This window comes from Geotrypetes seraphini, chromosome 15 (genome assembly GCF_902459505.1).
Source record: "Geotrypetes seraphini chromosome 15, aGeoSer1.1, whole genome shotgun sequence".
NCBI classification, from domain to species: domain Eukaryota; kingdom Metazoa; phylum Chordata; class Amphibia; order Gymnophiona; family Dermophiidae; genus Geotrypetes; species Geotrypetes seraphini.
Genome location: NC_047098.1, coordinates 60,200,970 through 60,217,509, shown reverse-complemented (window position 1 = coordinate 60,217,509; position 16,540 = coordinate 60,200,970). Strand labels below are relative to the sequence as shown.

Here is a 16,540-nt window from a genome sequence, read left to right as displayed (position 1 = left end):
TTTCAGCATTTCTATATCACTTATAACGCTAGTCGTTTATATACAGATGGGCTCACAATCTAATGTACCTGGGGCAATGGGGGGACTAAGTGACTTGCCCAGGGTCATAAGGAGCCGTGTGGGATTTGAACCTACAACTTCAGGGTACTCAGGCTGTATCTCTAACCACTGTGCCACACATGCCCCTCATAATCCCCTAATAACCTAAAAAATATGGGGCCAAAAATAAGGGTTTTTCCAGATTTAGGTAGACACCCTCAGATGAGGCGTAAGACTTTTCTGGTCCTTAGATCCAGGGTTCAAACCTTAGAAGCTAACTTTGTGCTAAGATTTCCTTGTTTATGTTTCATTGTGTTTTTTTTAGGGTAAACAATTTCAGTTGTTTGATCCCAAACAATTGGAAAATTTTCCTAAGGTTCGAAGAGAATGTTAATGTTGCTTTTTCCATTACAATAGATGAGTCATTCTAGACATGCGGGTTCTTTCCCAATGGCCACGAGCCATCTGCAGAAGGGGATCCACTCTAGATTTTTTTCTCTGACTCTCCTCTACTTCACAGGGAACTCTGCTGCCACCTGCAGTATTTCCCTTCTGTACGCGAGCCGGAAGAAGTGTTTTTGTTCTGCTCTCTCTGTCTTATTATTTTATTCAGAGTTTTCTCTGTGTTTCAGTGCTCTGAGCTTTCCCGTTTAGCTCTGCCTACGGAGAAAAGTGGCAGACTTCAGTCTGCAGCTGACATATCAATCCCTGGTGGTACTTGTTAGCCAGCCTCATAAGTATAGTCGGAATACCCAATGCCAAGCAGGGCATGATGGACCACTGGTCTGACCCAGCAGTGGCAATTCTTATGTTCTTATGAGTGAAACATAGAAACATGATGGCAGATAAAGGCCAAATGGCCCATCCAGTCTGCCAATTCACTATATCCACTATCTCCTCCTCTCCCTAAGAGATCCCACCTCTTGTATGCAGTCAGCTGGCACCAACGACTCTCCTCCTTGCTGGCATCTCTCCGCCTCTCCCCTTACTTCCCCTCCTCCAGGATCCCGCACTGAAGTGACAGGTTCAGAGTCGCAGCCAGATGGGCCTCTGCGCGTGCGTGGATGTCGATGTGACGTCATTTCCTCAACATCTGCGCACTTCCTGGTGCCTTCCGGCTGGGCACTGGGGTTTAGTGTGCTGCTGGAAAAGTTTGCGGGACACTGCTCTAAAGCAGTGTTCTTCAACCGCCGGTCCGCCAACCGATGCCGGTCTGCAGAAATTTCCTGCTGGTCCACAGGGCCGGCACGTACATCGAGCCCGAGATAGTGTTCTTCAAGCGCTGGTCTGCGGTGCGATCGATTCGGCATTATCTTCAGGCTGGCTCCCTCTTCCTCATTGCTGTAGTGCACAAAGCCGTGGGCAGTAGCTCCTACGTGCGTCCCGCTCCCAAACCAGAAGCCTTCTCTCTGACGTCGCAATGTCAGAGGGAAGGCATCCAGATGCGCGACCTTGTGAGGAAGAGGAAGCAGGCCGAAGATAACACCGGGGGTGGCATAAAACAGCCAGGTGGGAGGGAGGGAGACAAAGGTAGGGGAAATGATTTTAGTTTTGAATTTAGTGATTGATTTACATCTGCTGTCTGTATTTTGCACTGTTCAGGAAGAAATGCATTTGTTTCTCTGGGGTTGTACAGCATACAGAGTCTTGAATCTTAGGGTTTCGTTTGTATATATTAGTACTTTTAGTTTTTGGTCCTGTATTTGCATAGGGGTTATCTGTGTTCTGGTGGGAATAAATATTGAGAAGCATACAGTATGCTTTGTGTATTTTAATTTTGTGGTTAACCATTATGTGTTGTTAATAAGATTATATTGTGTGTGTGTGTATATGAAAAATGAATTTTAAAAAAATAGTGTTACAATTAGTACTATTATGGGGACTGGGTTTGGGATGGAGATTGGGCGGAGATAGGCGGGGACTGGCCCACGACTTAGCCCAGTGTTCTTCAACCGCCGGTCCACAGACTGGTACCGGTCCACAAAATAATTATTTTATTTCCGCTGGTCCATAGGTGTAAAAAGGTTGAAGATCACGGCTCTAAAGTATACATATTGCGATCTTTAAGTCTGTCCCCTTACGCCTTGTAAAAGGTACTAATCACATTCATATGTAATTTTGCTAAAACACCTTCTCTTAATTGTTGATGTGTGCATAGTTCATGCAGCTTATTTAGCTGTAAGTGGATTATAGCAGAGATCAGTGGTAATTTTTAATTTTGTATACATGTGTGAGTAAATCGCTTAGAGGTAAATTTTATTCTGCCAGTAAATGGATAGCCCTCATCCTGACTGTGCTTGACTAGCTTTCTACAACTGCTGGTGAGATTCTGGACCAAGAACCCCTCTATGGCTTGCTGTGGCTTTTCAGATGGGGACAAGAGGAAGTCAGCAGGAATGCCTCTGGAATATTGTATGATGAACTCAGCAGGTGCATTGATTAAATTCACAGGGGGTTCAGTCTGTCATATCCTAGTCATAGTGATGATTCACTTGATTTAGCTTCAAGGAAAGAGAACTACACTTGTCATTTCAACTTGTGAAATTGTATCTGCATTTATACGCTATGGATTTTTTATTTGAGGGGGAGCACTATCAGTTTAAGGTGCAAATGTTTGCATAGGCAGAATGTTTTTTAGGGCAGTAGTCCCCAATCTTTTTGACACCAAGGACTACTTTTACAGAAGCAAATTTTTCCAGGGACCGGTAGAGGAGAGGGATGTTGGCCTCACGGTGGACGTATCGGTGGGGGTTCGGCTCTGCGGGATGGGAAGGAGAGATGGAAAGATGTTGCGCAAGGGGATCTCTCGCGGCCTGGCTGTCAGATGGCTGCGGCCCTCTAGTTGGGGACCCCTGTTCTAGGGAGCTGTTTCTTCATGTACAATGCTCTATGTATGAGAAAGGTAGATAAAAACAAAGGGGTTGATTATTCAAAAGTGACTTAAATGGCCAGAAATGGCTCCCGGCCATTGAAATCACTTGCCTGGGGCTATCTAGGCATATTCAGTGACACTTAAGTACATACTTGGGGGGGTGTTCTGGGGGTGAAGTCTGTACTTAGCTAATTAAGTGCCAATATACAGCACTTAACTGGCTAGGATAGCTGCATGAATAGGACCGCATAAAACAGTTCTCTCTTTTATGCGATTCATATCGCATTTAATTGGCTAGGGTTTATCGGGTCGCAAGACATGACCTAGCCTTCAATATCTGGAAACATAGCCAGTGGCTGATTACTGCCAGCTCAATGTTGGGCCCAAATTGTTCAAGATTCACAATATTAGAATAACAAAGTAGTACAGAGAGTGAGACTTAGGCCAATAATTACTTCCCTATAAAAACAAAAGATATGGTGGACCTCTAAAAAGGTCCTAGGCTGGATATTTTGTTGTGTTTTTCTGCTCCTTCGGTCCTCCAGCTCAATTGAATCCAGAGCTGGGATTGGCCACCATGAGCCTTCATTCGCTACTATCGCTTTCCACATACCTAGTCTAGTCATTGTAGTCACAGTTCTTTTTTTATCAGGAGTGAACTGTTCACCAGGGCTCCTTGTAAATGCCTGCAGTTATAGAGCCTGAGCCAAAATCCTAGATGTTACCTTGGAGCTGGTTCGTGGAATGGAAGACGCAATGTCAGGCTTGAACCTAGGACCTCGGCATGGCAACACAAAATATTGTCATTGAGCCCACCATCTCAGGCTGCTTATAATAGGAATTCAATTAATTTTTGTGTTGGGAGAAGGAAAGGATTTCAGCCATTTGAAGTGTGAACTGGATTATTGTTTATCATTCGTACTATATTGCTCAAAATGTTAACATGAGAAACTAATGTTGTCTCGTACCTACTTTGACATCCAACTTCTGGCTCTTTTAGATCCATTCTCTTCTGATTTTATACTGACAGTTTCTTTCAAGCTGGAAACGGTAGCTGATTGGTTGTTTGTACATAGCCTCAAACTTGATCCTTCCAAGATAAGCCCCCACCAAGATGGTGCCTGGGTCAGGACACCCCCCCCCCCCCTTTACTACTCCACTGCGTGCCCTACTTCTTTTCAGATTCAGATTGCGATTCAGATTTGTTATCTGGGTGTTCCTTAATACCTCTATTCCTTACTCTTCCCTATGTGACTGCTTGTATCCTGCATTCTCTCCTCAAAACCTCCTGGTTATTCCTTCCCTAGCCCATGGAGGGGTACCCTGTTCTTTGGGGCTTCCCATGGCCAGTTGGGTTTTCAGGATATCTGAAGGAATATGTATGTTATATATTTGCATGCACATGCTCTCATGCTTATTCATTAAAAAAACCACACAAGTCCACTCTTCATTCAAAATATCTTGAAAAAAATATTTTTTAAAAATATGATGTGCTCAGACCCATAACCAAAATGCCACAGGTTAGGCAAGGGTTACCATGGGACCATCAGCCATATCAACGTCCCAATCGCCTATACCCTGTCACACTTTTACAATCTTTTTATTAATGTCCAGGTGGCAAGGCATGCCGTGAAGGGGAAGAACCACCAGCCACACTTTAAAGATAAGTACACTGTATGCATGCATGTATATAAAAAGAAAATAAATATAAGAGATTGTGATAAAAAGATTATAAAAGTGTGAGACATTGATGTAGCTATGATGATCCTGTGGTAACCCTTGCCTACCCTGTGGTATTTTGATTATGGGTTTGAACACATATTAAAAAAAAAAAAAAATATATATATATATATATATATATATGTATTTTTTTTTTTTCAAGATATTATCTTGAATGAGGAGTGGACTTGTGGGGGTTTTTTTGGTGGAGAAAGTTTCTACACACAAGCAGTGATTTTCTAATGTACTCCGATTGTGAATGATAAAATGCTTATTTATCAGGGATGCCTTGAAACCTCAGCTAGCTGGAGTACCAAAAATCATTTTGAGTACCAATAATTTAGTGATGGTGATGACTTCTGTCATGAGGTCTATTACTCATGGTATAGGGAAGGAAGAATTCCAAGCTTCCATTCCTTGTGCATTTAAGGGTGACATAAAAGGTCCCAGGTTTGATGGACCTTTGATCTAATCCAGCATGGTAATTTTTATGTTCATAAGGAGAAAACTTCTTAATCTGAGTCTGAACATTATGTTTGTATTCTTGGACAGTTATCTCAACATTAAAAACAAAGCAAAAAACCCAATCCAGAACTTATCGTGTCTAAATCCAAGGTCTCTTTGGGCTGTGATCAAAGGAAGATAAAAATGTCAGAATAATAGATTGATCTTGTCTGCTAGTTATTGCTGGGTAGAAGGTGCCTATCAATCAGCTGACATTCTTTTCCCACCACCTTTCCAATTTTCAGGCTACAGACTGATTGGAAGCCATTCTGGTGTAAAACTTTGTAGATGGACTAAGGTAAGCTCTCTGTTTTTTTTTTTTTTTTTTTTTTTAAATTTGTCATACTACTTATCACTTATATAGCAGCGCCGTACATTTTGACATTTATAGAAGATCCTTGCTCGGAAGAGCTTGGACAGACAGACATGACATAGAAGGTAGGGGATACAGAACCCAAGGTGAGAGGAGTTAGAAGTCAAAAGCACTCTCAAAGAGGAGGGCTTTTAAATGGACCTTGAATAAGTACCATAGCCGGATGGCAGATATAATCTTGAGGTCTAACACTCTGGACATAATTAATATCAAACATAAGATCTAGTAGGCATAGGATAAAGCCACTTAGATCTGAATATGTATTAGTGACCTTCTTTGAGGTGTGATGCGCTTCAGTTACACTCAGAAATACTAGATCTCAATTGATGTAACATGGAGTGTTTGGGCATTCTTGGGCTTTTTATGGGATCACTATAAAACCTTCTAGGCCTCTTCTGTAAGTATTGAAAATGTGAAACCTATTCAGGGATATATGTAAATATATTCTTTTTCTAGCTGTCTTATGTGCTGAAAAAGTGTCACATGAGATGAATCTGAAGACATAGTGGTAAATGTATCATATGTCACTGGTTCTGTAGAGATTTTTTTCAGTGTGGAAAATGATCAAAATAGCAATATTTAAGGGCTCCTTTTTCTAAATGGAAGTAGAGGTTTCTACCGCAGGCTGACAAGGTAAATGCTCAGATGCTCAAAGGAATTCTATGAGCGTTGGAGCATTTAACTTGCCAGCTTGTGGTAGAAACCTCTACCACCGTTTAGTAAAATCCAGTGTAAATGTTTAAATTTCTTCAAAAGTAAAGGACACAGGGACATTTGTCCCCCGTCCCTGTAAGCTCAGTTTAATCCCATCTGCACAAGTCTCATAGTTATGATTTTATATTTAAATCATTTTATTAAAATTGTAAAAAGAAACAATATTCTGTACAACTGTCATTTTATAAATCATAAATACAGAACAAGGATCAACAAAACTCATCTCCCCTCTACTATCAGGAACACTGAGTGCTACATAGAAAATTCGTACTAACAGAATACCTCTGTTCCACACACAGAACAAAAGCAGCAGAGGAAGGCAAGTAAGATGTCAATACAACCTGGTGATTTATTTCAACAATAAGTGATAATACAAATGGTCACAAATAAAGTTTCTAAAGATATCTCGACAAACATGAGCTGGAAGCTAACTCAATACAACAGTCCTTTGAAGCGGCGTCCTGTTGGAACAACCTCCCGACTAGGAACCCAGTTTCGGCATATAAGCAAATACCTTCTTCAGGGGACACTTAAATAAATAAATAAATAGTCATACATAAAAATGAAGCATTGAATAAAATGCCTCACAAAACAAAACACGTAATAAAATCATAATTCAAACATATACAGTGGTACCTTGGTTTGCGAGCATAATTTGTTCCAGAAGCATGCTCATAAACCAAAGTGCTCGTATATCAAAGCAAGTTTCCCCATAGGAAGTAAGGGAAACTCGGATGATTTGTTCCACATCCCAAAAACAGACCCCCCTGAGGCCACTGGCGCTGCTCACTCCCACCCCACCCCGGGAACCGGCTTCTCTCCCCTGTGGCCCACCCCCAAACCCATACCTCCAGCGGACATCGGCATGTACCAACCCACAGACATACGTGTGCTGGTGCTGAAAGAGCCTGCTGCTGATGTTCTGTGCTGGGCTGCTGCAGGGTCTTGAGCATCTGCGCATGCTCAAGGCATGGCTCCCACCCTCCCCGGCTCAGTTTTAGAATCAGCACTGTTCCATCTAATGCAATACAATCTTTTTTTAAACCAACATTCTACTGAAATAATTAGTCATTGTTTTCTGCACGCAGATTGCACGATTCAGGCTGTGTATCTGACTACTGATTCTGTAAAACTGGCCATAATTGTGACATCCATTTATCTTCAGATAACAACGCAGCTTGGGTAGGGACTTCAGTGCGCTTGAGAAGGAAACAATCTTTGCAAGTGTTTCATTAGTCGTGGTGACTGCAGCAGTATCCCCGTCAATATCAGACTCTTGGTTGTCTGCAGTGTCCTTTATGACTGTACAGATATCGAAATTAATGCTGTCAGATGATGTGGGCACATCGTTGTCAACAGTGACATACATCTCAAACTTGTGGCGAGAGTCCAACTGGGAGTTCAGTGGATGAAGTGTCAGCTTCAGTTGTCTCATCAAATGTGTGAATGAAGCTTGCCCATTGATAGCAATTTGACATCATTGATGATGAGACTCGACTCTACACCTCCCGTACTATGTGAAGAGAGTCAAGCATCATCATTTTTCTCATGAGCTCAGCAGCTCGGGGACCGGATTCCGTGTTTGCATCAATCACTGCCATCACATATCTTAGGACGAGCGACCTGTAATAATGTTTAAAGTTGGCGATTATCCTCTGGTCCACCGGTTGGATCAAAGAGGTCGTGTTTGGTGGCAGAAACACAAGTTTGATGTTGGTTATTTGAATGTCATTGCTGTGTGCTGCACAGTTATCACACAGCATTACAATGTGTCTCTATGCCTTCTCATCAGATTGTCAAGCTTCTGCAACCATTCAATCCACAGTGTCACCATCATCCATGCATTTTTGTTGCTTTCATAATGTTTTTGAAGCACCGAGGATTTCGATTCTTCCCAATCATCAGTGGCTCAAGCTTTTCACTACCTTCCATATTGCAACTGAGCAGCAATGTCAATCGTTCCTTTGGCACCTTGAAGCCAACAGTTTCGCTGCTTTTGAAAGCCAATGTTCCAGCAGGGATGTCACATCAGTACAGGCCCATCAGGGATGGCACATCAGTACAGGCCCATCTCATCGGTGTTGAAAACGTTGCATGGCTCATATCCACCAATGACTGATGGCAACACTTCCATGACCCATCTTTCTGCACCAAACTCATCATGGTTTTCACCATGCTGCTTCTTAAATTTTTTAGCCGTTACGAACTTTCCACCTCTCTAGCCATCCGTTTGTTGCTTTGAAGTCTTCTACGCCCAGTTCTTCGTAGAGCTGTGTTGTTTCTCCATCAGCAGAAGCTCACTGATTGGCCGTTGACAACTTCTAGCTTCAGCAAACCATTACAGCAATGCCTGTTCAATGTCTCCATCCTTCCCAATTCTTTTCCATTTCCTGCTAGGGTTGCTGCTGTTTTGCCAGTCTTCAATATGTCTTGCTTTTTTTTGTGAATCCGAGAAATCTGGCTAGGATGAACTCTGTAATGTTTTGCAATAGAGACCTGACTCTCCTGTTGGTCAAGTCTCTTTAAGACATTGACACGTTCAGCCAAAGATAATGACTTTTATCCAGTGTGGTGGACACATTCAGCCAAAGACAATGACTTTTGACCAGTCAAAGACAAAGATTTTTCTCCATGAGATGCCATTCTGCAGTTTCGAAAGTTCGAACACCTGGCCAGGCCTAGACTGCTGATCTGAAACATGTGGCTTATCAACGTGAGAACGTGATTGCTTTTATCCGGATTTAACGTAACGTGAACGCATAGAGGTGGGACTTATAACATCAGTGTGCATAAGCAGATTGTGTGCTTATCAGAATTACAATTATCCGGAGTTTACGTCCATTGACTTTGATGTAAAAAAATGGGACCATGGTGGTAGGCGGCGGATAACCGAAGCGTGCACTTAACCTATGTGCACTTAGGTATATAAATACTAAAATAAATAAATACATTTTCTTGCCTAAAGTTTTGTACTCCAAACAACTGGAAGTTAAATGGTTTGCCCAAGATCACAAAAAGGTCCCATCAATTGGAGAAAGATTTTTATCTCTGGCTTTCTTAGTTTTCAGCCTGCTGCTATGCTTTCACTACTGATTCTGCAAATATACCCATTTCCTATCGAGATGCTTATGGTATGATATTGAGAACAGCACCTTCCTTCATGACTAGTTGCATGTCATGGCTTAAAGCCTGTGATTTCAGGGATGACCTCTATGAACCTCTTGCTGAGGCTCCCTGCTTTGGAGATGACCTGTTTGGCAAGAAGGTCAAAGACACAGTTATCACAGCTCAATAAGTATTTCAGAGCAATCAGTGAATGCTCTGCTCATCCTCCAGAACAGTCTCAAAAGTATCGCAGACCTCCTTCCTCCACCAGGTTACCACAGAACCTATCGTTGCCAGTTTTTCTTTCAGCAGTATTATCCCAGATGAGAGTTTGCTGAAGGTTGGGTCTATTGAAAGGGACATTCTTAACCCTTTTTTTTAAATTATGAAAGGCAATATCTGAGAAATTGCAATCAGCTTTCTAGCAGCCAGCTATCTGCCCTCAAATCCACTCCTAGTTTTTTGATAACCTACTTTCTTCAAATTCCAGCAGTCCCTCTCGGGACCCACCCAATCCTCCTAACGGAGCAGAATCCTCCTAACCCAATTTACCCAGCCTCAGACTAACTGCGTGGAAATTGAAAGGAGTATTCTCGCTTCCATCCCAGTCTCCCAATCAGTAAGAACTATCCTCCTAGCCACCAGATGACCCTCTACCAGAAAATCTTATCAATCGAGGTGGACATGTTTTTCTCATTGGGTATCTATCTAACATCAGAACGCCCTCAAGTGTTCAATTCCACACATACTAACTTACCTCCTCCACTTAGTGGATTCAGGTCTCAAGACTAACTCAGTGCATCTTCATTTATTGATGATTTCTGTCTATCATGATCCAGTGGATGGGAAACCAATCTCTCAACAACCCTTGGTGGCACGCTTCCTGAGAGGCCTCGCTAATCTCTGACCTCCCCTTTGTGACCCGCCACCAACATTGGATTTAAACATCGTCTTGAACTAACTCATGGATGCCCCCTTTGAACCTCTGAGCACCACCTCTCTTGCGTACCTCACATGGAAGATGACTTTTCTCACAGCCATCACAAAACAAGTCAGTGAACTCCAAGCACTGGTAACCTACTATCCATACACATAGTTCTTCTCTAATTGTGTTCAGCTAGGCCTCCCCCCAAAAAAAAAAAAAAAATTTCCTACCTAAGTTAGTTTCCAATTTCTACCTCAAGCAGAGCATAGTTTTACCATCCTTTCCGCCTCCACATACCTCACCAGTGGAACAATGTCTCCATACCCTGGACTGCAGGAGATCACTACTTTTTACCTCAAGGAAACTGCAGATATATGAATCGGCTTTTCATCACCTACAACCTGGCCAACCTTGCTCCGGATCAGCTCATCAAAGCACTGGGAGTAAAGCTCCCTGCGCACAGGGGGCAGGATTACATTTACAATTTCTTCAGGCCTCCTAGGGAATGGGTTGAAGGGAATCAGCTCTGGAGCCAGCAGGTTTCCAGCACACCAAGCATACGTATGGATGCGGTGCATTTACAGGAGCAGCTGGATATCAAACTGCAGCAAAGGCAGACTCGAGAGACGGGGATACGTATGTTCTGTGCGCAGGGTGCTTTACTCCCAGTGTTTCGATGAACTGATCAGGGAGGTTGTCATTAATTGCGCGGAGCGGGACTGAACCAGATACAACAGGCTGTTGCGGACTCACTTTAAAAGGCCTGCTCTCTCCGAGCTGCTCAGCAGCCTTGATCCCGCCTGCAGACTCCCTGCTAAAGAATGACAACCCTCAAGCTTATTAGCCGCAACACGGACAAGAAGTCCCCCTCTCATTTTCTTTTCTTTAAAAAAAAAAAAATCTTCAGGGGCACTGTGTTATGAGTGATTTCCTGCTCTCATTGGCTAAATTGGACGTCAGTCAAGGATAGTGTGACCATATGGCTCCAGAAAAAAGGGGGCGGATTGAGACATCCGGGTTTTACTTCCATTGAAAGCAACAAGATGTCTCAATCTGTTCTCCTTACTTCCATTGCTTTCAATGGAAGTAAAACCCGGAGCAACCGTTTCCCAAAGATTCAAAGTACAGTACACTGGATTTTAAGGTAAAATATTAACAAATATTCCAAAGCAGCATTCAGATTCTGGGGCAGAAACACACACATACAATGTGCAGGGTGTTCGGATTCCAAAGCAGAGTTCGGATTCTGGGGCAATATTTACTACAAAAAAAGTTCAGATTCCAAAACGTTAGAGTTCTGGGACGTTCGGATTCCGAGGTACCACTGTATTTAAAGAGATGATCAGGCAAACTGCAAGAAGATCATTTAAAGCCTTTCAAAAATTGTTTGTGCTTAAAATTTTTGAAAGGCTCATATTTAAGCACAATAAACAAGCGCCGATGTGTGCTTTCACTTTCAGTTTTGCTTGGACATGCACACATCTGTTTCTTACTGTCAGGCCTAAAAGTTGCATAGGTTTCCACTTGCAAAAGAAGACAAAAGTTGCAGATTAATATGAAAATTTGACAAGAAATCTCCTGAAAACCTATAGTGCCCGATAGTGTTACGGGCTGCATTTCCTTCTGTGCATTGCAGCGCTTTCATTTGTGTATTGGGAAGGAATACTCACAGACCTCAACATCTATTTAAATACAATTTGCGAGCATCCTTGATGCATATGTTACAAGGAAACAAACATTTCCTTGTATTAAAGTATAGCTTTGGGACTAATCTAGGCAGCTGCTGTTGCTTGTTTTTCATTCTGAATTGTCATCTTGTAAAGTTAAATTTGTAATAAACAAAATATTTACTTAGTCCCACGCTGCATTTTAATAGTTTTTAAAAACTATGTTGGCTATTAAAATTCATGAGCCTATCTAGAAAGCATTTGTCTTAGTTTATAAATCTTTTGTTGCTGATGGCTCCAGTATTTATGAGGCTGTAGGTGTGCCAAAACATAAGTCTGCCATGTGATTTTTTTTCATTAGTTGTTAAATGAACCATCATTTTTTTTTTAGTTTAATGATGAGCAGAATTCCTATGAGTGTCGAAGCATTTAGCTCACCAGCTCACTGTAGAAACCTCTACCGTGGCTTTGTAAAAGCCAGTGCTAATTTGGTAAATATTGTAGTTCAATGAGTTTACCTGTGGCAGTGCCTACGTTTGGGTCATATCTTTAGCAGATAATAGATATTTCTAATGTGTGGTAATTGAATTTGTCCATTTTTTTCAGTATTGGCATCATCTGTTCACAGGCCAGGCAGATTTTAGGATATACTATGGGCTTAAGCGTTTTAGTGCACGCTAGCCAAAATCTACTGCCTGCTCAAAAGGAGGCGGTAGCAGCTAGCGTGCGTGGCAATTTAGCGCATGTTATTCCGCGCCTTAAGGCTTTGTAAAAGGAGCCCTAGAGACATACTGCTTTTGTCCCAATACATTTTGAACATAAGATTTGCCGCTGCTGGGTCAAACCAGTGGTCCATCGTGCCCAGCAGTCCGCTCACTTGGCGGCCCTTAGGTCAAAAATCAGTGCCCTGTTTGAGTCAGATACATTTTGTCCTCACCATCTTCACCAAGAGGCTGTCCCATGACCTAAAGAAATTGTTCCTTAGGGTCTGCAGGTTTTACATGCTATTAGAATCCCAAAGGACTAGCTAAATATTGTCAGTTCAGTTTGCATACATTTCCTTTTCCAACACACACACACATGCATGCATGCACCCCTCCCATCCCCGTAAGCTTCTTACCAGCAGAACATCCTGGGCTGTCCACCCCAGGTGTACCTCTGAAACTCTGGTGGTCTAGTGGCCACATTGAGATTGAGCAGGAGCGACTGGAGTAGGATTAAATGGCCAATTCTTTCAAAGGAGAAAGTGAATAATGGAATGCCAGAAGGATATAGACTGGTATCAGTGCTTTGTAATATATTTATAAATGATCTGGAAATGGGAATGATTAATTAATTACCTATTTATACTCGAATATAAGCTGATCGAATATAAACAGAGGTGGAAAAAAGGTTGATCCGAATATAAACCGAGTTTAGAAATCTGGCTACATGATAGTCGTTTGTCAGGGTTCATGCCATAAGTAATCACTAATTTTTCAGTTAGGGCTGTTTCAAGTCCAAAGAAGCTGAACATAAGAACATAAGATTTGCCGCTGCTGGGTCAGACCAGTGGTCCATCATGCCCAGCAGTCAGCTCACGCGGCGGCCTTAAGGTCCAAGACCAGTGCCATAACTGAGACTAGCCTTACCTGCGTATGTTCCAGTTCAGCAGGAACTTGTCTAACGTTGTCTTGAATCCCTGGAGGGTGTTTTCCCCTATAACAGCCTCTGGAAGAGCATTTCAGTTTTCCACCATTCTCTGGGTGAAGAACTTCCTTAAGTTTGTACGGAATCTATCCCCTTTTAACTTTAGAGAGTGCCCTCTCGTTCTCTCTACCTTGGAGAGGGTGAACAACCTGTCTTTATCTACTAAGTCTATTCCCTTCATTATCTTGATTGTTTCGATCATGTCCCCTCTCAGTCTCCTCTTTTCAAGGGAGAAGAGGCCCAGTTTCTCTAATCTCTCACTATACGGCAACTCCTCCAGCCCCTTTACCATTTTAGTTGCTCTTCTCTGGACCCTTTCGAGTAGTACTGTGTCCTTCATGTACAGCGACCAGTGCTGGACGCAGTACTCCAGGTGAGGGCGTACCATGGCCCGGTACAGCGGCATGATAACCTTCTCCGATCTGTTCGTGATCCCCTTCTTAATCATTCCTAGCATTCTGTTCGCCCTTTTCGCTGTCACTGCGCATTCAAGAAGACCTTGGAAAGCTGGAAGACTGGAAATCCAAATGCCAGATGAAATTTAATGTGGACAAGTGCAAAGTGATGCACACTGAGAAGAACAACCAAATTATAGGTACATGATGGCAGGTTCCACATTTTCATAAACTTTCCTCTTCTTCCTTTCTGCAAGCTTGTATTCGATGACTTTATATTGTGACCATTTCGCTGTTTGTCCAGCTCCTTTCATTGTAAACTGCCTTGAATCTTCATGCCTTATATTTGATAACAATGTAGTGTAAACTCTTCACTGATTGTCCAGCACTTCTTGTTGTAAACCGCCTCAAACTTTCATGGCTTTGGCGGTATAAAAGAATAAAATTATTATTATTATTAAACTGTACCACTGAGGAAAACGTTTTAGGGATCATCATAAACAATATGTTAAAATCTTCTGCTCAATGTGCAGCAGTGACCCAAAAAAGCAAACAGAATGTTAGGAATGATTAGAAAAGTAATGGAAAATGAATCAAAGGATATCATAAAGCCTTTGTATCGCTCCATGGTGAGACTATACCTTGAGTATTATATGCAATTCTGGTTGCTGCATCTCAAAAAAAAGAAAGTGGAACTTGAAAAGATACAGAGCAGGGTGACAAAATGATTAAGGAGATGAAAGGATTCTCATATGAAGAAAGATCTTCAGCTTGGAAAAGAGGGGGGGGGGTGTCAGGTCAAAAGCGCCGGGACAAAGGCGCGCCCAGACAATTGAGCGCAGCGCGGAGGCGCGCGCCGCTCTAAATTACTGTTTTTAGGGCGCCGCATTGTGGGGGCGTTGTGGGGGGTGTGGGGGGTTGTAACCCCCCACATTTTACTGAAAACTTAACTTTTTCCCTGTTTTTAGGGAAAAAGTTCAGTTTACAGTAAAATGTGGAGGGTTACAACCCCCCAAACCCCCCATAACCCCGGCGCGATGTCTATTAAGTAAACTGGGGGGTTCCCCAACAAAAACCCCCATCGGAGCCCCTAAAAACTGTAATTTTGTGTGGCGCGCACCTCCGCGCTGCGCTCAATTGTCGGCACGCGCTTTTGTCTTTAGCGCCGTTGTCTATGAACCAGAGGGGGGGGGAGATATTATTGAAATCTTAAAATCTTGAATGGAGTGGAAAAGGTAAGGAGTGTGTGGCGCAGGGGTTAAAGCTACAGCCTCAGCACTCTGGGGTTGTGGGTTCAAACCCCGCGCTGCTCCTTGTGACCCTGGGCAAGTCACTTAATCCCCCCATCGCCCAGGTACATTAGATAGATTGTGAGCCCACCGGGACAGATAGGGAAAACACTTGAGTACCTGATTGTAAAACCGCTTAGATAACCTTGATAAGACGGTATATAAAATCCTAATAAACTTGAAACTTGTAAACATGAATTGATTGTTTACTTTTTCAGAAAGTACAAAGAATAGTGGATGCTCCATAAAGTTACACAGCGGCACATTTAAAACAAATAAGAGAAAATATTGTAAAAGCAGTTATTGTAGCTGGGTTTAAAAAAGGTTTAGACAAATTCCTGGAGGAAAACTCCATAAAGCATTATAAAGGTTGGTCTGGGGAAAGCCACTGCTTAAGTAGAATGGAGTGTTTGCCACATTTTGGGATTCAGCCATATAATTGTAACCTAAAGTAGCCACTGCTGGAAACAGGATATTGGGTTAGACAGATTCTGTTTATGTTTATTAAAATTTGATATCCCGCCAAAGCCTAGTTCTCAGTGGCTAGATCCTTCATATGACCCAGCAGGGCAACTCTTTATGTTCTCGCGTAAAATTTAATATGTTCACAAACTCGGCATCAAAAGTTAATCATTCATTTTTTTCTAAATTTTGACTTAGGAACATAAGCCGTGCTTCTGCTGGGTCAGATCAGAGGTCCATCATGCCCAGCAGTCCACTCACGCAGCGGCCCATCAGGTCCAGGACCTGTATAGTAACCCTCTATCTATACCCTTCTATCCCCTTTTCCTTCAGAAAATTGTCCAATCTCTTCTTGAACTCCAATACCGTACCCTGTCCTATCACTCCCTCTGGAAGCGCATTCCAGGTGTCTACCACCTGTTAGGCGAAGAAGAACTTCCTAGCATGAACCTGCATCGCCTCCCCTCGCAAACGCTCACCTGTCCAAACTGAAGCCTTACCCCCATCTGGCATCAGCACGCAGCACCAACCCACAGGAGGTGCCGGTGCCCGAAGATCGTGCTGCTTGCCGGACTAGGTCTTGAGCATCTGCGCCTGCTCAAGGCCTTCTGGCTCCTACCTCTCTCCGAGATTCTCAGAGAGAATGAGAACCAGAAGGCCTTGAGCATGCGCAGATGCTCAAGAGAAAACCAAAAAAACTCTGTGGAGTGACGATGTTCCCAAATGGACCTTATTAGAAAATGTCAAAGTTCCAAAAGTATACTGAAATCATCCACATAAAATAATT

General features: G+C 42.7%; 1 protein-coding gene across 1 annotated transcript in view; it reads left to right on the top strand.

The window, feature by feature from the left end:
- LOC117348989 (S-adenosyl-L-methionine-dependent tRNA 4-demethylwyosine synthase TYW1-like) overlaps positions 1 to 16,540 on the top strand; it is a 170,984-nt gene that overhangs the window by 56,837 nt on the left and 97,607 nt on the right. The window contains exon 9 of the mRNA XM_033921785.1: positions 5,380 to 5,432. Within this exon, the coding sequence (XP_033777676.1) occupies positions 5,380 to 5,432 (53 nt within the window). The remainder of the gene's footprint in view (positions 1 to 5,379; positions 5,433 to 16,540) is intronic.